Below are 21,899 nucleotides of genomic sequence, written 5' to 3' on the forward strand. Positions count from 1 at the left end.
TCGCTCTCTTATCGAGATTAGTTCATCCTAGTGGTAAGTTGTTAACACTACAAACAATACGTCTTGGGTTACATCTTAGGTTTGAAACCCAAATTTCTCACCTCTCTATTATAGATATACTTCATACATATATCTTAATTCACTGTGGAATGTAAGGGTTGAACCCATGACCACCTAGTCTCCATTGGGCAACCTTACCAATTGAGCGACATCCATCTGGTCGCTCTCTCTCTCTCTCTCTCTCTTTGTGGTTACGATACCATACGATCTCTCTACCCTCTCTCTGTATCTGTATCTGGTATCTGTATATGTATCTGTATCTACCCTCTCTCTCTGTATCTGTATCTGGTATATGGTATATCTGTATATGTATCTGTATCTACCCTCTCTCTCTATCTGTATCTGGTATATGGTATCTGTATATGTATCTGTATCTACCCTCTCTCTCTATCTGTATCTGGTATATGGTATCTGTATATGTATCTGTATCTACCCTCTCTCTCTATCTGTATCTGGTATATGGTATCTGTATATGTATCTACCCTCTCTCTCTATCTGTATCTGGTATATGGTATCTGTATATGTATCTATCTATGTATCTCTTGTGTGTGTGTGTGTGAAAGCGGCCAATTGTGGGGCGTTCATGTCAAGAAACACTCCCTTTCCTTTTCCTTTCATTCCTTCTTTCTGCATCTCCCCTGTTTCCTCTCTTTTTTCTGCATCTCCCCTGTTCCTTGTTCCCTGTTCCTTCTCTGACTTTCTTTCTCCGCATCGCCATGGCAAACCACCACAGATTTGGTCCGTTTGGTATGATACGAAGCTTCCTGGGCGCCATCACAGGCGCCTTCTCATCCCTCCCTTCCAACCCTTTCCACCCTAACCATACCCCTCCTCCCATCCCACTGCTCCCTTACCATCCCCACAATTCTCCACCAATCCCTCCTCCCTCACAAAACCTCCCACCTCCACAAAACCCTCTCTCACAAAACCCCCCTTCCTCCTCCTCTTCTTCTTCTCTTCAGGATCTCCCAATTTCCCTAACTCCTGAGGGAGATGTGGCCCCTATGCGAGAGGAAGAGGAGGAAATAAAAGAAAATCAGAGTGAAGGGTCTCACTTGTCTCTTTGTCCGGACATGGAGATCGAAGAGTCGAGGAAGAGGATCCGGAAAGTTCTCGAAGAAGATGGAGACGGAGGCGGAGGCGGAGAAGGAGAAGACGGAACAGAGATCAAATCCATGAAGAAACAGAAGATAGGGGATGAGGTTGCTGTGTCCGGGATAAGGTGTGAAGGAACCCTTAGTGCCCCTCAAGAGGATCTCGAAATGAATTGTGTGGAAGAAAACCCTACTGCAATCTCAACAATACCAAACTCTTCTTCCTCTTCTTCTTATATGAAAGAGAATTATGATGAAACCTTAGTTGGTTACATGGATAGAATGTCGGCCACAAAGAGGAAAATCAAAGATAAGGATGATGGAACTACTACGGCAGAGAAGACGACGACGAAGAAGAAGAGGAGGAGAGTTTCAAGCCCTGAGCGCGCCCACATCACGCCCAAATCGGTGTCGGGTGTGAAACGGAAGAAATCAGAAGAGGAGGTTGGCACAAAGTATGAAAAGAAGCTCAAAGCTTTGAGCATAGATGAAGTGAAAGAGGAAGAAAACATGGAAGAAGAAGGAATCCCTATTGATATTCAGCCCATCCCAGAGGGAAATTCTGTAGACAATGAAGATGGGGAGAAGCTCAAAAGAAGAACAATTATTATTCACAACTTGCCTCTTAGTGCCAAGAAGAAAGACATAAACAAGGTCTTTGCTAGCTATGGACCTATGGAAGCCATCATTCTGCAAGCAAACTCAGCCAGTTCAGATGTAAGTTCTAGAATACCATACAAAGAAAGACTTTATGTAATTTGGTACCAAGTTTCACCACACAGTTACAAGCATATATGTCTGTGCATGTGTGTGTATCTATCTGCACTATGAGATAGATGTTTGCTTTGTAAAGTTTATTTTATAACATCATTTTGCTTGTTTACAGGCGCCTGTGCTTCGAAAGCGATCAATTGTAAAAGATGAGATCATCAAGAAAACGATCACTAGGTTTTTCCATTTATGTCCAAATTTTGTCACTTTATAAAGCTAATCATGGTTTATGGACTTTCAGTGTGACCATAATTAGTTTAGGGTTGGGGGTTTAATTCCCCTTTCACTTTGCATGTTAAATCGGGATGTCTTAATGGTGCAGCCAAACTGCTTCAATTGTGTATAAGGAGGAATCATCAGCAAATGCGGCGCTTTTGCACAATGTGAAGGAGGTATATATGCATGTTTTTTTTTCATTATTATTGCTTTCACACATAATGTTAATATTCCTTACCAGTTTTCTCTCTTTGGCTTTTGTGGTGACATCTATCAGTTCAATGGGAATTATATTTTTGTGGATGCTCCTTGGTGTTCAGGGGTACCTGAAGATTTCTTCCCGTACAATCGAGCTCGTACAGCTCTTCTTAGCAACCTTCCTTATGATGTGAAGGTGTGTATGGATCCTTTAACCAACTATGCTTTTGCATTTTATTGTTTCATCTATTGATGGTTTTTTGGATTGTCTTTAGGGTGAAGAAGTACTTGAGATTCTTCATTGTACGTTACCGAAGACGCATATCGAAGCACTTAGGGTTTTTAGGAATGCTTCCCCTGCTCTCGGTGCAAGTGCGTATGTACTTTTTAAATCTGAGGTAAGCGAATGCTTTTCCAGACTCCTTGGGATCCATAAATATGTAAATTTGGTACCAACAGTCGGTTCCTTGATGCTGGTATCTTTGTAGGTAAATCTTCGTGCATTTTTATCAACAAAACAAACATTGAAATCGAAGGGCAAGGTGATATCCGTGACACGTATCACAAAACGCCAGAGGGAGCCAGGCTCTGACGAGAGTCGTTTAAAGAAAAAAACTCTTCTGTATGGTGAGTCTAGACCTACGACGGCGACAAAACAATCTCAACCCTTACTAACACGAATGCGAGGATCGACTATCAAGGATGAGACCCGTTCGGAACTCTCTAAAAGCCCAATCCATGAGAGTTTGTCAGGAGTCAAGCAAAAGAGAGAAGAAAAGCGGCAAAGAGGAATCTCGAGATCAAAAAAGATAAGGAGGAGTTAACCTATTTTGAGCAATTGGCCTTTGAGCTTCCTTTTTTAATGGAGAACTTGGGCCTAGGCCCGTTGATGAAGTTTGGGATTACCAAAACCCTGTACAATGATGGGTATATGTTGGTCTATTACATGGCCCCACCCAAGAACTCCATGTGGATTTTGTCGTAACCTTTTAAGTGCAAAGCCCTGCTGACCATGGATTGAAGCATGGTGGTTGTCAATCATTTGTAACTTTAAGACATAGGAGCTGTTCATCTAACTTCATTTGTTCCTAGCACATGCTTGGACATTCATTTCTCCCATAGGTAATTTTTTTAATCCTTAGCACCAGGGTCATGTGAGATCACATTGTTCCCTTTGGCAAGATGACATTGTATACATAGCATTTTAAAAGATTCAATTAGACACACACAAAAGTGTAAAATTTGTACTTGAAAATGGGTATTCATTGAATACCATAATTATTGGAAATCTCATTGGGTCACAGCCAAATGCTTTCGATCCATTTGCATTAATTTATGTACAGCTTATTTACTTCAATTTGACTTGTATATTATAGGAGTATGGTAAACAACCTTAGGATAAGTTACGTTATATCTTATAAAGTTATAACATAGGTCAATCGAGAGTGAACTATTATAATCTAGGACATGTGTTCTTTTACAACACCTAGATGTCCATTCTTGACAAATAGTATGATGTGATAATAAAATGTCAATACATGTAGTACCAAGGTAACTTGTAAATTTCAAGTTCAAAAGATGAATTTTCTCATGTGAAGGACATGGATTGATGTTGACAATAATGGATGCCATGGTCCGATGCAACTAGGGTACAAATTTGTTTGCCAATTGGACCCAATTGGGACAATAAGTGGAACACATAACCAATTGACATGCCCAAAACTTGATGGAGCTAGACCAAATTACTAGCAATGAAAAAGAACTCATGTACCTTGTTTAAACAACCAAAAATAGCCAAGATGGGACATGGCATTCGAATAGGAATACAATCTCTTCCTTAAAGGAAATGCTCATCTCTACTCTCTTTTTTTATATACCCATGTTCTCATTCTCAAAGAATCTCATACACACAATGAAAGAAAAGTGAGATATGTTGATACCAATGTTTTCAAAAGGCTAAAATAGCCAATGAATAAATTAATAATGAAGACCAAAGAAAACGATTATCATCTTATCTTTTTGATTAAGAATGTCCTTCTCAGAGTCAAATATGACATATGGGACCAAAACTGAATTTTGTTTTACATAATAGGTTTGTAAGTGAGTAATGACACAATGTTCTAGAAGTTTTTTTATAAATGTTGTAATTCAAAGCACACATTTATTGATAAACTAGGATGTGATAAAGAACAATCCATCGGATTAAAGTGTGACACCCTAACTCCAATACTTGTTTAGTGCAAAATATGCATAATCGTGACTTGTGAGTCTCCTCGCCTATGTTCCATTCCCCCATCTCACATAAAAAACGAATGCGAGTGAAGTTGTGAACAATGGTGCAGACAACAAAGGCATAGTCTCTAGCTTGTATCAATGAGTGTGGTTTCCTGCTCTATATAAAGAAGATCGTTTTTGGTTTTGTAATTTGGTACAACATATGTAATATTGTGGTGGTCACATGGACCACACCTAGATTAGGCCCCTACCAAGCCCCATGCACCACACATAGACCACACCGAAATTAGGCCCCTACCAAGCCTCATGCACCACACCCAAACTAGGCCCCCACCAAGCCCCATAATTAGTAGAGCTAATTGGAGCGGGAGAACACCCTCCACGCTAAGAGAGAGTCTATAAAATGTAACTTGAGACATAATGAAAGGGGGCTATTCTTGAGAGCATTTCACATCTTGAGCATTTCACATCTTGGTGGAGAAGACGGGCCAAGCCACCCCAACTCACGACCCCAACAACGCCCGCCACGATGCAACACGACAACAACGACGACAACGCAAACTCGATGAATCTGGAATTCCTACAACACAATCAAGGACACCAGCCCACATCGCCAATCGACCAACTGGTTCAAGCTCTGTCCAACATCATTTTACAAGTTAACCATACTAACCAAGCCATGTTGTCCTTTCTTTCAGCACGATCCGAGCCACAACAAAATCTCCCGGACTCTCGAGTTCGCCCAAAACCGTTCTCCGGCCTACCATCGGAAGACGTCCTCTCTTGGCTGGATCATTTCGAAATGGTGGCCAGTTACCACCAGTGGCCACACCCTCGGAAGGCAATGGAGATGAAGACACTCCTCGAGAATATCGCGGCAACATGGCTTGTACAACAACCCGAAGAGACACGCAACGACTGGGATCTGTTACGGGCAGCCATGATTCGGAATTTTGCTCATCAAGACTCCCGCCAGACGGCCCTACAACAACTTGAGTCAATTACCCAACAACCACGCGAACCCATCACCCAGTTCGCGGTTCGTTTTGTGCAGATCCTACGCCGGGCTGACGCCAACATGTCGGAGGACATGAAGTTGTTTTTTTTCTGGCCGCGTATACGACATGACCTCCGCCGTCGTGTACGCGATCAAGGCCCGACGACACTACACGAAGCCATCCTCACTGCCCAACGCATCGAAGCTGCAGACGCGCACGACATGCACACACCAGGTAATCTCAGTCATGATCATACAAACACTATACCAGCCGTCACTCCCATGGACATCGACATCCAGAACGCGCAATTACGTGCCAAGCGTGCATTGCCCGAACGAGACAGCCAGGGACGCCCCAAATGTTTCTACTGCAACAACTATGGCCACATTCGGCGTCACTGCCGAAAGTGGCAGAATCACCAACAGAAGCAGAACGTCCAATTAGCTGACGCTGCCTCCCTCTCTAAGCTCCCGGAAAACTAATGCGCGGGGTGCCGCAGGGAGAGCCGCCCCCGCACGTCCACGTCTCCACGTCCTCAACTTCTCCCGTTTCTCCCACGATCGAGCCGCCCCCGCACGTCCACGCCTCCACTTCATCAACTTCGCCCGTTTGTACCACAATCGCCCGCCTCCAGCACACGACCCAAGAAGTTCTCCTCGACTCCGGCAGCAACATCTCTTCCATCAGCACAAATTTAGTCACCCAATTACAACTTCCCACGAGCCACGCACCGCCCATTAAAATCCTCTTCGGCGACCAACAACGGGTGTACCACTCACATACGCAAGTCAGGTGCATGCTCACCATTAGTTCCGCCCAGATCCACCATCGTTTCTACGTCCTCCCGCGCTAGTTGTTCCCAATCACCTTGGGATGTGATTGGTTCCTCCATAGTCGAGCCTGTCTCAATTTCTCCGCACAACAGCTCATCCTCCCAAATCACATTCCGATCGCGCTCTTCACTACTCCGCGGGATACCACCCACATCAGCAACACACAGTACCTGATATCACCGGCGGAGCGCATCAACGACATCAGACGGCTCCTCGCTACCTTTCCCTCGTTGTCTACACCACCTGTAAAACCTCCCTCGGTCCGTTTTCCGATTCACCACACGATTCCTACAGGCAACGCCCGCCCCATCAACGCAGCTCCCCGACGTCGCTCGCCTCTCGACCACGAGCGCATCGACAACGCCGTCAAAACTATGCTCCAACAAGGGATTATCACACCTTCCAAGAGCGAGTGGATCTCGGAGCCACACATGGTAAAGAAAGGGGATGGTTCTTACCGCTTTTGTGTCGACTTCCGACAACTGAACCATGTCACCACCCATGACCGATACCCTCTCCCTCGTATCGATGACCTCCTCGACCAACTTGGCAAATCAAAGTACTTCACCTCCCTCGATCTAGCCTCGGGATATTGGCAGATCCCGATGAATCCTCACGATGCCCACAAAACTGCATTCCGCACTAGGAAAGACATTTTTCAGTTCACACGGATGCCCTTTGGCCTATCTGATTCGGGGAGCACATTCCAGCGAATGGCTAATGCCATCTTCGATGATCTCATCACCCGCCGTGTCGTCATCGTCTATCTAGACGATATTCTGGTACATACAAGCACTTGGGTAGAACACCTTCAAGTCCTTCGGGAGGTCCTAACTTGTGTTCAACGCTATCGATTGCAGTTGCAATGGAAGAAGTGCCGATGGGGTAGTACGTGCCTCCGCTTCCTTGGGTACGTCATCTCCTCCGACGGAATACAAATGGACCCGGAGAAGACAGAAGCAGTCCAAAAATTCCCACGCCCCACCATAGTCAAGCAGCTTCAACGCTTCCTCGGCCTCCTCACGTTCTCTCTTCGTTTCATCCCACGACTAGCCGACCTGTCAGCCCCACTACGCGCGCTCCTACAAAAAGACGCACCCTTCCTGTGGACCGAAGCCTGCGAATCCAGCTTCCTGCAGCTCAAGAGAACACTCCAAGCCTCTGACCTCCTGGCCCACCCTGATTTCACGAAGCCTTTCCATCTGCAGACGGATGCCTCCAATGTCGGCCTTGGTGCGGTCCTGCTCCAATCCGACGACAATGACCAACTCCGCCCGATTGCCTACATCAGTCGGTCACTTACCAAAGCCGAACAAAATTACTCGACAACTGAAAAAGAGTTCCTCGCCATCGTCTGGGCATTCCATCGTTTCCACCCATACCTTCACGGATCAAATACATCAGTCAAAACCGACCATCAGCCATTGCTCTCCCTCATAAAGAAGGCTCATCCACCCGGCCGCTTACTTCGTTGGGTTTTGGCGCTACAGGATTACACATTCACTCTGCGCTATCGCCATGGTCCACAAAACATCGTCTCCAATGGATTATCCCGCATATCCTTTCAGGCGAACCAGATCACCTCCAACACAATCGATTTCCCCATATCCTCGTCCCAAATGGCCAACATGCAACAACACGACAAACAAATCCAAGATATCTGCCACCGCCTATGAGCTGAACCGACATCATCCCTCACCAAGCAATTCATGATCCAAGATAATGTCCTACCTTTTTGTCAAGTAGGCAAAGAACCCCGAGTCTACGTGCCTGAGCAACTATGCCAGTCTTACCTTCGTTTCTTCCACGATCACCCGTTGTCCGGCCACTTGGGTTTTCATAAGGTGCTCGACAAAATTCGTCGCAAATTCTATTGGCCTGGGCTACGCCACGAGGTCGCCTCCTACATCAAAGCATGCAACTTATGTCAGGCCATCAAATCACCTCAAGTGGCTCAAGGCCTCTTACATCCGATACAAGTTCAAGCTCCATTTGAAATCGTCAGATGGGACATTATGGGCCCCTTTCCCGAGTCACAAGGAGGGAACAAATTCATCCTCGTCATCACCGAGTACTTCACGCGTTGGGCTGAGACGGCCGCTATCCCAAATGCAAAGGCTATGACCATCGCCTCCAAACTATTGGAGAAAATCATCTTCCCCCACGGTTGCCCACTCCAAATCTTGTCCGATCGAGGACCCCAGTTCAACGGTGAGCTCCTACGCCTCGTTTCAACACAACTAGGAATCCAACAGTTATTCACGTCACCCTACCATCCGCAAACGAATGGGTTGACGGAGCGCCTCAATCGAACCTTAAAACAACAAATCTCAGCCTACATCGATCCGCTGCACTCAACCTGGGACCGAATCTTGCCCTTCGTTACGCATGCCTACAACACAACGGTGCAAGCCTCTACCCGCATTAGCCCATTTTGGGCCCTTTACGGAAGGGACCCGCGCTTACCCCCAGAAGTGGCAGTCCCGCAACCAACCACACGACTCCACGCTGACGCAGTGTCTTGGTGGTCCCACCTACAACAACTCCAGCCCCTCCTCCGCAAAGCCATCACGAGCAACCTGCACCAGGCACAACTACGCCAAAAACGACAACACGATATAGGCCGTGTCGACCATCAATACCACGTCGGTGACAAAGTCCTCGTCTACTTCCCCATCCGTCGTCGCGGTCTCAACGAATCGCTCATGCACCGATGGATCGGTCCCTTCGAAGTTCAAAAGCAGATACGCGACACTACATACCTGCTCCGCCGCGCCTCCAACAACCGCTCTACCTTTGCTCACCAGTCTCGCATGAAGCCCTTCCATCAACTACCACCGCCCCCGCCCACACTCATGCCTACACCCACGCCCGTGTCATCCCCCCGTCTGGAACCGTCGTCCACGCCTCGTCGCGCTTCGACTGCACAATAACTTTTTTTTTACAAGGGGGAATTGTGGTGGTCACATGGACCACACCTAGATTAGGCCCCTACCAAGCCCCATGCACCACACATAGACCACACCGAAATTAGGCCCCTACCAAGCCTCATGCACCACACCCAAACTAGGCCCCCACCAAGCCCCATAATTAGTAGAGCTAATTGGAGCGGGAGAACACCCTCCACGCTAAGAGAGAGTCTATAAAATGTAACTTGAGACATAATGAAAGGGGGCTATTCTTGAGAGCATTTCACATCTTGAGCATTTCACAATATAATGTGTGAAATGTGAACCTCCATATCTTTCCCAATATGTATATCATATGTTAGTGTTATAAAAAACCTCATTCGCAAAGAAATTTATTGACGCATCATGAAGCAAATATGATGCACTCCATTCTCCAAACCATGTCTCCATGTCTCCATGTCTTGCATTCATCCAAAACTCAAAATTTCTTTCACGTCTTTTATAATTCTTTACTTGTTTCCCTTTTACTCAAAATCTAGGTAATGTGGGTATTTTTAACCTTAAGAATTTACTACAGACACCCATTTCGATGGCCATAATCTCAATGGCAATAAGAGATTGGTAGATTGATTGATTTTATTAACATCTTCAAAAGTCAAAATATGACTCGCCAAATTTACACTTGGTGTTTTTATGCAATCACATGTAAAAGTGAGTAGTGACTCTTGATGTTCAAGAGCTTATTAATGAATGTAACAATTGAGAGTGCACATTTTAACGTGGTCATGATCTCAATGGGAAGTAATCTAATCTCAATACAAGGTAGATAAATAGAGATGTTTTTATTATGATCTATGAAAAAAAAGAGTGTTTTCATGTAATATATGTAGAAGTGATTAACCACGCTCTATGTTAAAGAACTTTATTAATGAATGTTGCAATTGGAAGTGCACATTGTGGTTGTGAGGCCTTGTTTTGGTCAAAGCTGTGGAAAGCATAGTCAAATGTGATTAAAGACAAATCATTATATTGTGGTGTGCATGTGTTCCTTTGTGCCACCCTTTTAGCTCACCCTTTTTAGGATGCACGTACCCAAGTTGACCCACCCTTTTAGCACACCCTTTTTAGCCAAGCCAACCCAAATGGGTTCTGTTGTATCAACTATAATTTGATTAAGAAGTAAGAAGCTAAGTAGTCTGGTTTTGATCTCTTATGTGCATTTCACATATTGGTGGAGATGCGGGGTACCAGTCCCCCACGTCCAAGCATCCGCCTTTCCCGTTTCGTAGGTATGCATCGCTCTCGCCACCATCACCCACACTATCTTGTTAGTCTCTTGTAGTAGTATCTCTTCCATTAGCACCACCTTAGTTCACTAGTTAGGCCTCCTGACATCCATCCAAGTCCTTTTTTGCGATCACCATCTATACCTCTCTAGCATGCAAGTCCACTACACCTTCACCTTACGCACTCTCACCTTCTCACACCATTTTTATATCTTGCCCCACCAACTCTTCCCCCTCACCTTAGGTTGCCCACTAATTTCTTGTCCCATGAGTTTCTCCAATTCCCCTCCTACACGATAGCCCTCCTGTCCCCCACCTCAGCCAAGTCCAGGTGGCCCTTAGTCCACAAAAGTGATTGATCTTTCTTTGACAAATGATCTTTTCCCCGATCCCCCTCTGACACAATAGCCCTCCTGTCCCCCACCTCAGCAAAGTCCAAGTGGCCCTTAGTCCACATGAGTGATTGATCTCTATTCGCCAATTGATAGCTCATTTTCCGTCACTAGCCCCGTCCAACTATCAAGGCCAACAGTTCCACGGGGATGTCCTCAACGTCGTTGCAACTCAATTACGTGTCCGTAGATGTTTACATCCCCATGCCATCTTCACCGAACGCCTCAACAAGACCCTCAAACACGAGATGGCTGCATAAATCAACCCTTTTCGAGCACTCTATGGGCGTAACCCTCGCCTCGCACTAGAATCATCCATGGATTTCCATTTGAAACCTGCCATCAGATGCTCCCCCTCCATCGACAAGCCATTATTCTTGTTCTTGTTCACGTACCTGTCATGTTCTTGTTCATGCCCCTCAATCTCTTGTTTCTCGCAGGGGGGAAATGTGGTGTGCATGTGTTCCTTTGTGCCACCCTTTTAGCTCACCCTTTTTAGGATGCATGTACCCAAGTTGACCCACCCTTTTAGCACACCCTTTTTAGCCAAGCCAACCCAAATGGGTTCCGTTGTATCAACTATAAATTGATTAAGAAGTAAGAAGCTAAATAGATTGGTTTTGATCTCTTATGTGCATTTCACAATATCAAAGTTTTTTACTTGAACTCTAGAACTTGTTTAGGGCGAAGATGTGCATAATCGGCTAGCCTTATTACTTATGGCCTAACGTTTCATCTCACATTGAAGTGAATGTGAATTGTCACATGGATTCTATGGCAAATAGATTTTATCATGAATCAAGTTGTACAAATTTCCCATTAAACAAATAATATGGTTTTATAGTTAGGTAAAACTTATGTATTAATAATATGAAGCTTGAGTCTCCACATATTTCGCATGTCATGATATATTCACGTCAAAAAAAAACTCATTCATAAAATAATATATTCATGCATCATTATGCGTTTTTCATCATTTCTTCCCAACTTGTTTTTGTATATTGTGTTCAAGAGGAATACAAAAATTTACCTTTTGTATCTTTTAAATATTTGTTTTAGCTTCCCATGTGATTCTAGGTGTTTATTTCTTGACTCAAAGAGACTTACGGATGCTAGTGCTCTAAACTCGTACACCACACAGAACCAATGATGTCAACAAAGTTAAAAAATGTATTCTTTGGGACCCAACAATTGAGTTTTTCATCACTTTTGCATCTTCACACCTACAATCATTAGCTTGCTAGGACCATCACTTTGAAATGTTTCAAAGATGGGCATTCGGCATACAAAACCACCAACGATCCCCCTTATCTTTAAAGATAGCATGTTCTAACCAACGTACAACCATACTATCGCCATTGTCCAATGCACATACACTAAATAATCCACCTTTAGCTGGATTGTTACCAATGTAATCATAAAAAGAATTTTTTTGGGGAATCTTATGCCAAATTTCAAATAGATGCAAATTGTTCTCAAATGCATAACATACACTCTTTGTAGAAGAGATGTGTTAATTGTGGTTGTAGACAGTCTAATACTTTTTTTTGGCTTCAACAAGATGACATATAAGATCAATTCATTTGATTCTACATTTCCGATGCTTAAATACAATGAATCCCATGGATGGTTTGCTAATGAGTAGTTGGTGATGGCAGTTGGTGATGGCAATTCTGATGCTTGGAATACTGGATAAGAGATGTTAATATTCAAAGAAGTAGTTGATGCATGCAAGGGGTTAGATTTACATAGAGGGATAACATAATCCTCATGGCCAAGTTTATTGCTTCCTTTGCTGTTGTGACATGTTGGAGGATTGCTTCCACAAACTGAAGGATTAGACTTAGTGGTTCTGAGAGACTATATCTTCCTCCCACCTCTGTATTCTTGTCTTTTGCACTTCATTCCTGTATGGAAAATGCAGCACTTTTATTGTGGTTCCGCATGTAGGACTCGGAGCCTGCCAAATAGTTTTTAGACTTTAGTTCATGTATAATGCATTCTGAGGATGTTACAAATGAGCTCTTCAGTTCAAATGGAGAAGGTAGCACATACATGGCGTTTTCATCTGCCCTCCAAACAGCATTCATATCCCCATCCCCATCCTTGCTATTGTACATGGATGTGGTGGGGGGAGCTGATTTACTGTTTCCTTGTGATTGTATCGGTGTAAATTTGAGATTACTTGATGAGAATGAAAGCTCCTGCAGTTATATAGGCATAAAATCATTTAACATTTCTCATACACAGTTGAGCATTATTTCTATAAGCCTCTAAGGTAAAAATTTGAAGGATTTCAAGGGCATCACTCAATCAAGACACTCTTTTTATACGTAAAATATGGAGCTTTTCTATTTTAATCCATTTCTCTTCTATATATCTCAAATAGAATTGAAAGGATTTAGTAATTTCCTTTACTAGGCAATGAAAGCATATCAACAAACTGTTCTAGAAAAAACCTGTGATAGAGAAATGGCAATACAGTTGATTTCATTCTCATGTGGTTCCTGCTCTATAGAATCCGATCTACCACTTTTTGCCCCTTCCAATCTACCACTCCTTGTCCGTTCATCCAACAACGCTCTATTCGTATTCGTTTCGTCATCTAGCTGCTTTATTACTGGTTCTATTGCATTGATTGCTTCAAGACATTGAGTGCCTCTATGTGACGGGGTATAGATATATTTAATCAATATGTGTACATGAATTGATGGTGTTATGAATGATTTTTTAAGGTTCAATATGAATATAAAATCAATGGGTTTGAATACTCTATGCTCATTTCCTCTTTATCCTTGGCTCATCATGGTCTCTTGATTGCCCATCAAATTTCAGTTTTTCTTTCTCAGTTTCAAGAGTATATCTTGCCAACAAAAAACAAAGCACACTAACCTTTTATCAAGAGTATGTTTGGCAAGGGAGCACATTTTAATGATACTCAAAATAATGAGCAAGAGGTTGTTACAAATGCAAATAGGTCAATATCTTCTTCTAATAAACAAAAAAGTAAGTGGAGAAACCAATGGACTTTGCTTCACCCATGGGCATATTTCACAAAGTTCTTATTAGGTGATGATAAAATTAAATGCATGTGGTGTGAAGATGCAAGAAAGATCACTGTTTTTACGGATGGTGGATCTCAAAACATATAAATGTCTTCATTGAATGAACATGCAAAGTCATCCGATCATATGATAGTAAATGTTATGTACCATGCAAAAATACAAAAGAAAAATGCAAATGCGAAAAAAGCCCAATGGATAATTTCTGAAAATTTGTCATCCATTGGGCCTTTCACATTTGCATTTTCCTATTGTATTTTTGCATGTTACGTGGCACTTACTATTAGATGATCGGATGACTTTGTATGTTCATTCAATGAAAACATTTGCATGCTTTAAGATCTACCATCCTAAAAAACATTGATCTTTCTTGCATCTTCACACCACATGCATTTAATTTTATCACCTAATAAGGACTTTGTCAAATATGCCCATGGGTAAAGCAAAATCCATTGGTTTCTCCACTTCCTTTTTTGTTTATTAGAAGAAGATATTGACCCATTTGCATTTGTAACAACCTCTTACTCATTATTTTGAGTATCATTAACATGTACTCCCTTGCAAAACATACTCTTGATAAAAGGTTGGTGTGCTTTATTTTTTTGTTGGGCAAGACATATTCTTGAAACTGAGAGAATTCAAAACCGAGAAAGAAAAATAGAGATTTGATGGGCAATCAAGAGACCATGATGAGTCAAGGATAAAGAGAAAATGAGCACGAAGTATTCAAACCCCTGAAGTGTATATTCATACTGAACCTAAAAAAATCATTCTTTCATAACACCATCAATTCATGCACACATATTCATTAAATTATATATCTATACCCCTTCACATAGAGGCACTCAGTCAAATCATATGCACACATTCATTCAATATATAATCATTCACACATACATATATATACATTCATTCAATCATACACATACATAAAACATTCATTTATACATTCTTTAGAGTGATCTACATTTTGCTCTACCATACTTGAGATTAAGGTATGCAATATCACAAAGGTGATCCCACTCAAGAGGCTCCATGTTTGTATCTTTAGATTTGTATGATCTATCATATCATTACATTTTTGCATTTTCAATATCCATGCATATTCCTTTTCACTTCCACAATCAACGCATTGCTTCCTCTCCAAAAAAATTGCACATACTACCCTCCTTAATACGAATATTCTTTTGGAAGTATTTACAACAATAAGAACCCCAAATCTAGGTTATCGTAACAAAATAGAACCCCTAATCTATACATAATGGAATTTCCAAACCTTAAAACCTTTGGTGTAGCACAAATTTTACTTGGAAAATTTCAAGATTTGAACACAAAACCTTTAATGAAGCTGTGGCCCAAAATACATTGAAGAACTCATAAGAAAAATAGGCAAAATAAATACCTTAAGAGTGATGAACAACATATGTCGCGCAATCAATGAGAAGCAAAAAGGGAACTGCGACTGACGACTAGGGAGCAACAAATAGCGAGCAGGAACAGGGAGTGAGGAATAGGCAATCGGCGAGCACAGAGGACTGAGTTGAAGAGGGAAATGTTGAGGGTCGAGACACAAGCAATAGTTGAGCGTTACAAAAGAGGGGAAAGAGGGAGAAAGAGTTCAATTTTTTGTTTTTTCCCAAAACTACATAAATAGCCGGTTCAAAAAATATGAACAAGCTAGATTCGAGCTGGTAGGAAAACCTGGCCGGAATCAATTCCGGCTGTCTCCCACCATGGCCGGCAAAAGTCCCAAAGCAACCGTAATGCTAACACTGTTCCTGGGACTTTGCCCAACATTGTATATCTATCGATCTATCTATCTATATATATATAACATGGAAAATAGAATTTTAGCATGTCATTCGACATGTATAATTTTTGGGGGCCTTTCACATCAAAATGGAAATTTCAACTTCATATGTCACTCGACAAACATTTTTGACAGGCACGACACCTGTCCAATTCTTGCCCTACCATGCACTTGTACATTCCTTTCTCTACCTTTTCTCCCTTCAATCACATGAATTTCAGTGGACCTCATGCACCCTTTTATTTGTGCCATTTTAATGTATGTGTTTCTATTATTATTAAATGCAATTACTTTATAGGTACATGTGTTGTACATCTCGATTAATTTTGTTCTGTATGAATTCATAAACATATAAAGATAAATCTTCATAAAGGATCATTCACTTATTTTTTTCTTTTCATCTATCTTACTCTTAACCTAAAAAAATATTAATTACATTAAAATTATTAAATTCTTGACTATTGGTACTTATTTCAGTTTCATGGAATAGCACCATAAACACATATCACTATGCATTCTTGTTCTTAATCACTTCTTTTCATTGAATGCAATTTAGGATAATGTGCATACCATTGTGATATGGAAGCAAAATTGTGTATCATATGAGCATGATTATGTGAATGGTTATTTCCCCTTCATCTAACCATCAAAACCAAATCAGGCATCTACACTCTAGCTTAACATTTGAACCTTTGACATTTCAATTTCTACCTTCAGCTATAACCAATGAACTATCATAACATTACATGAAGTATGTACCATTTCTATCTTCTAACATTACATAAATTATGTATTGAAGATTCTTTATGAGATAGTCTATCTATGGTCGTTAAACGTTAAACAATAACCCCAAGTAGTCTTTTCTTTTCCCATCAGTTCTTGAGGGTTTCTAAGTTTAATACTAGCTACTGACATAACCAGGACTAATATATCTTTATCACTAGGATCATCCTAATTTGCTAGCATACAACCTTCATTCAACAATGTCCCGATCGATGATCGTATAAATGAGAGACCTTTTTTTGTTTCTAAGAGATAGTTAACTGAACATCATTTCTTTAAACAACCTCCATTAATAATTGACTGTGAACAATTTGTTGGCCCTATCAAACATGAGTGGAGTTGGTACCTCTACCAACCCCAACACACTAGAGTCCCATAAACCCAGGATTTGAAAACTTGGAAATATGCTGCTTGTGTTTCAGTTCAGAATCTTGATGCAATTTATCAGTGGCTTCTGAAATGGAACCTACCTTCCAATTGCGCAAGACCACCAATGATCAAAACAATATTGAACACTCATCATTTTAACCTACAAGATGTAGCTCATAGATGGAGGAAATTGGCTAAAGATAACTATTGAGAATCAAGCTCAACTTGTGTGAACATGTGCTTATGAAGAAAAGGACGATGTGTGCAAAAGTGTGTGAGCACACTTTATTGTAATCCGTGTAGTTTCGAGTGTTAGTGTGGTCAAAGAATATTAGATATTCTTATGACAAAATCGTACTCAAGTGGATATCTTGGTTAGATTCCACCAACACATTTAATAGGGCAGTCCCTTGAGGACTTGTATATAAAACCCCCTTTAGCCATTTAGTTTAGTTGATGATCTTTAGATAATTAATATAGCTCTCTTAAGTGCATAAGTTGTCATCCCCCTACTGTGTTTTCTTATTTTTTTGGTTATTCTCTGTAATTCCTTCTCTTGCTTATATATTCACTCTCTCTCTCTCTCACACACACTACGCTTCTGAATACTAAACTCTACTAGAGCTAGATTCTTTACATGGTATCAGAGCGTGAGGGTTAGAGATCCTTCATTGAGCTCTACCATTGAAACTGTGCGAGCAGCTAGAGACGCTGTTTAAAATCTGCTATCATCACTGCAATGTTGCACAGCAAGAGGCTCACGTTAACAGGATCATACGAATCAAGCTAAATCAAGAAAATTGAATGCACAAATGGGTAGCTCACTTCCAACAGAGAAGTTAGATAGGCACAAATGGGAATATAAGATGCAACAATACCTAGTTCGGCAAGGGTATTGGAGTTATATCGAGGGAGCTCAAGAAACAGCCCCCGATATTACAAATCCCAACTACCCCACATGGCAACAAGGCACCAATAGGGTGGTGATGTATTGCTTGGCAACATGTGTGTAAGATCACATGTTAAGCTATATTCGTGATGCAAAAGCCCCAACTAAAGCATGGAAAAACTTGAAGAAGATTTTCGCGGCTTCAACCACAGGCAGGAAACTTCAACTCCGGCAGATGTTGAACAATATTCGGCAGGGGGATATGTCCGTGACAGACTATACCCTTCGGATCAAATACTTATGTGATTCCCTTGGCTCCATCAATGTCGCAGTTGATGATGACGAGATGGTGCATATCTGCCTTGGCGGCCTTGCACAAAAATATGGCGCATTTCGAACTGCCATAACTACAAGTGAGAACCCCCCAAGCTTTTTCAACATGCAATCCATGCTAATGGTTGAGGAGAACCATACACGGTCAAAAAGCACGGCATCTGATGGGCAGATCCTATATACACATGATGATCTTGTTGAGGTCACGGTCATGGTCGTGGAAATCAGGGGAGGAATGGCTGAGGAAGTGGTGGACGACGTCCACAACAGTTTAATTCCAAGCAGCAAGAAGGTCAAAACAGCCGAGAGAATTCCAGCAAAAAGGGGAGCTTCCACCAGCCTGCATCAACCAGGCAAAACCAGCAAACTGAGTGCTGGTATTGTGGAAAGCCTGGCCACTTTGAAGCCGAGTGACAGAAGAAGAAGAATGACTCAGCTGCCTCACCCCGGCAGCAAACAAACTATGTTGTAATGGCTGACCTAGAAAACAAAGGGTCGATGTTTGTTATGCAACACCGAGCGAATAGCATGATAACAAGTGTTTCCCAATCTGATGATGTATGGTTCGTGGACTCAGGTGCCTCAAGAATGGTTCATGAATTTGAGGGAACCCGAGAGACCTGGCGTGGTGGAGACCGGTGATGACTCCACACACATGATTGAGCACATTGGAGATGTGGCCCTTAACAATCACGACAACAAGGGCTACATGAAGGATGTACTCCATGTGCCGACAATCACAAAGAATTTGGTCTCGGTTGGCCAAATTGTCGAACAAGGAATGCAAGTACGATTCAACCAGGAAGGTTGCTTCATCGAGGATAAGGGCCAACTTATCGCTCATGCAAGAAGAGAAGGTCGCATGTTTATTCTTGATGCGATTGAGGTGAACATATGTATGCAAAGGGGCTCAAGGCTGAGTCTGATATTGAGTTGTGGCACAAAAGGGTTGGCCATGTAAACCTTGATAAACTGTGATCAATGCAAACAAAAGGGGCTGTGCACGGATTGCCACGATTTACGTCGAAACAACTAGGCAAGCAACATAGGCATGCATTCCTAAGCGAAAGAAATGTGAGTAAAGGCTTGTTGGACGTCATCCACTCAGATGTATGGAGCCCAACTCAAACAGCAACAATCGGTGGGTGTAGGTACTTCATTACCTTCATTGATGACTATTCGCGACATACCTGTGTTGGAGGGTGGCAGCTCCAGCCCTGCACTCTCTTTCATCTATATTATCTTTGTACTATATTCTCTCCCTTCCTAGATTCTTCCCTCTCTAGAATATGCAACTCCTTTAATGCCTTCTCTCTCTCGAATTTGTAATGCTTTAAATGCCTTTTTTCTCTTCTACTTTTTCCAAGATATTCCCTTTTATTCCTAGTTTTTTGTACCTGTTTGGTAGTACAAGAGCCACTTTACTACCAAACAACCAGTTCACCCACTTTCCTCAATTTTGTATAAATAGGCTATACCAGCCTCTTTTGTAAAGACTTTTTTTTACTTTGGTTGCTACTTAAAAACAAGCTCTATTATTTGACTGTGTATCTACTCTTTGCAACCATTTTTCTACTGCTGTCTAACAGCCTTCTCACAGCTTGGTTGTGTCTATTTTGTTCTAACTCTTCCGCTGCTGCTATTAACAGCTTTTCTCACAACCTGGATATGCCCGATGAAGTCAAAAAGTGAGGTCTTCTCCCACTTTCTCAAGTTAAAGAATCGCGTGGAAAATGAAACAAATCGCAATTAACCAAGTGTTGGGAGATACGTTAAGGGTTTATGTGTCTATCCATCAAACAAACTAGGAAAGTTATTTGCCACAGCTTGAGTTTGCATATAACTCATGCAAACATCTGGCGACTATGTTTTCCCCAGTTTAACCTGAATCATGGGGTTCAGCTAGCTTATGCAGATTCATTATGAGATACACAAAGAGAGCATGTGTGGAGAGTGTGGCACACTAAAACATCGACCCTGGACATCCATAGCCTTGGTGATACTATCCCTCTAGGCATGCAAGAATGTCAAGGAATTATCTCTTTGGGCCTGATCAATCAATTTATTCCGAGAAGTAAGGACAAGCCAATCAACTCATCAACACTTGCTATATTATGCAGCTTCATTAAAGATAGAGTTTAATGAAGACTAAAATATCAGGCCTGCCTAGTAGATCTGGTCAACTTAATTGCCTCTATAGCTCCTCCATTGAGCATAATATGGGATGAAATATGTATCTCCAAATTTCAAAATATACATAAATTTCAAAATTTCAAAATATGTATCTCTAAAACGATTTGATTCCTCGCTTCCATTATGTCTCTAAATTATCTAACAAATTACTTCGTCCTAATTCTCTTAGGTACAACTAATGCTTTTTACCAAACCCTGCAGATTCAATTCCTCTTTTCAATTATATAATCTCTTCCTGTGATATCTATATATCGATATAGACATTCCCTGAAGTTTATGAAGTTTCAGCTCAATTGAAATGTTTTAACCATATCCATCTATTTCCATAGAAGGATCTTTTAAACGATATAAATGCTTTAAAAGATTCTTCTATGAAAAGACGGAATAAAGATCATAGAGAACAGAAGAAAGATCACCTGCATTTATAAGTTTGCACATCTGTAATTTATGGCTAGTGCCTAAAAATTCAGTCTTTCCTATTTCACCATGTCCAAAACTCACAACAGCAACAAACAAAAAATTACAGAAAAACTGAAGAAATCCAGCATGAAAAGAAGCGAACCATAAGAGCACATGTACACACAAACTCAATACATGTTTAAAGGTTATAAAGATTCAGTATAATTACAATGATAACAAAAATAGAAAGAAAAAAAGAGTTTAAGATGAAGATACGTTAAGCAGCAAGTGCAACCGAAAGCACATTCTATATCTGGTTAAAAATGTTAAGGATTCGGGTCGTCTCTTTATTCAAGTGCTTCACCATATCCAAGCTCAAAACCGAGAAGAAGACAGAAACAACGAGACTTTTGGTTTTGTAAGATGGAGAAGATAAACCAAAGACAAGAGAATCTGACCTGTGTATATGCCTGCATATGCATTGAAACGTGTTCGTCGTTTACCTCTGGAAGAGGTTTCTCCTTCGATCCACGTTTGCTCAGTGTAAGATCTCGCAGCTTCCTTAGTTGAGACTTCATATTAAGTTCTGCTACTTCTTGGAAGGCAATGGAGTCATCGGACAGCAGAAGAACTCCCCAGGAAATAAATAACACGAGATTGTTCCTTCTCCTTCTCCTTCTCCTTCTTCCTTCTTCCTTCTTCCTCCTTCTCCTTCTTTTTTTACAGGATGTTCAACCAGGGTTTCAAGATTGTTCCTTCTCCTTCTCCTTCTCCATCTCCTTCTTCTTCTTCTTCTTTTACAGAATGTTGAACCAGGGTTTTCCTCGTCTTCTCCATCCTGAATCCTGATGAATGGAATTTCTGGGCAATGAAAGTTAGGAAAGGAATTGATGCAGAGAAGCGATATCGAGCAAAAAATGGCGGAAAGTAGGAAGGTAAGACCATGCATGCATGCATGTATGTGTGTATGCATGCATGCATGTTTATGTTGTGTACAACATGCTTTTGTATGTGCGCGCACTCATGCATGTGTATACATATCTATAAGATTATATGTATGCATGTGTAT

The 21,899-nt window shown here is 41.6% G+C and overlaps 3 protein-coding genes across 4 annotated transcripts; 2 read left to right on the forward strand and 1 right to left on the reverse strand.

The window, feature by feature from the left end:
- The first annotated feature begins 749 nt into the window (after positions 1–749).
- LOC147857937 (uncharacterized) lies at positions 750–3,563 on the forward strand. 2 transcript variants are annotated; one of them, XM_087327824.1, is made up of 6 exons: positions 750–1,874; positions 2,044–2,102; positions 2,248–2,317; positions 2,419–2,535; positions 2,615–2,737; positions 2,828–3,563. In XM_087327824.1, the coding sequence occupies exons 1-6, from the start codon at positions 777–779 to the stop codon at positions 3,161–3,163; spliced, it is 1,803 nt and encodes a 600-aa protein (XP_087183950.1). In that variant the 5' UTR covers positions 750–776; the 3' UTR covers positions 3,164–3,563. The 2 variants fall into 2 exon arrangements, with proteins under 2 accessions (XP_087183950.1, XP_087183949.1); XM_087327823.1 differs by having other exon boundaries at positions 750–1,871; positions 2,041–2,102.
- Positions 3,564–5,139: 1,576 nt separating this feature from the next.
- LOC147857938 (uncharacterized) lies at positions 5,140–6,054 on the forward strand. The gene has a single exon (XM_087327576.1). The coding sequence runs from the start codon at positions 5,140–5,142 to the stop codon at positions 6,052–6,054; it is 915 nt and encodes a 304-aa protein (XP_087183702.1).
- Positions 6,055–12,493: 6,439 nt separating this feature from the next.
- LOC147857939 (uncharacterized) lies at positions 12,494–21,711 on the reverse strand. Its single transcript, XM_087326744.1, has 3 exons — positions 21,289–21,711; positions 13,048–13,196; positions 12,494–12,952 (listed from the first exon to the last, which is right to left on the reverse strand). The coding sequence occupies exons 1-3, from the start codon at positions 21,406–21,408 to the stop codon at positions 12,922–12,924; spliced, it is 300 nt and encodes a 99-aa protein (XP_087182870.1). The 5' UTR covers positions 21,409–21,711; the 3' UTR covers positions 12,494–12,921.
- Positions 21,712–21,899: the final 188 nt, after the last annotated feature.

This window comes from Azolla caroliniana, unplaced genomic scaffold, assembly GCF_043228905.1.
Source record: "Azolla caroliniana isolate FFs.n. ecotype wild unplaced genomic scaffold, voAzoCaro1.0.p SCAF_11, whole genome shotgun sequence".
Lineage (NCBI taxonomy): Eukaryota > Viridiplantae > Streptophyta > Polypodiopsida > Salviniales > Salviniaceae > Azolla > Azolla caroliniana.

What these genes read in the sequence shown, in the direction of transcription:
- LOC147857937 (XM_087327824.1), top strand. Translation starts at nt 777, where the DNA reads ATGGCAAACCACCACAGATTTGGTCCGTTTGGTATGATACGAAGCTTC. An exon ending in ACCTTCCTTATGATGTGAAG is followed by an intron (nt 2,536 to 2,614) that starts GTGTGTATGGAT and finishes GATTGTCTTTAG; the next exon opens with GGTGAAGAAGTACTTGAGAT. An exon ending in ATGTACTTTTTAAATCTGAG is followed by an intron (nt 2,738 to 2,827) that starts GTAAGCGAATGC and finishes GTATCTTTGTAG; the next exon opens with GTAAATCTTCGTGCATTTTT.
- LOC147857938 (XM_087327576.1), top strand. Translation starts at nt 5,140, where the DNA reads ATGAATCTGGAATTCCTACAACACAATCAAGGACACCAGCCCACATCG.
- LOC147857939 (XM_087326744.1), bottom strand. Translation starts at nt 21,408, where the DNA reads ATGAAGTCTCAACTAAGGAAGCTGCGAGATCTTACACTGAGCAAACGT. An exon ending in ATATGCAGGCATATACACAG is followed by an intron (nt 13,197 to 21,288) that starts GTCAGATTCTCT and finishes ATATAACTGCAG; the next exon opens with GAGCTTTCATTCTCATCAAG. An exon ending in AGGGCAGATGAAAACGCCAT is followed by an intron (nt 12,953 to 13,047) that starts GTATGTGCTACC and finishes ACTATTTGGCAG; the next exon opens with GCTCCGAGTCCTACATGCGG.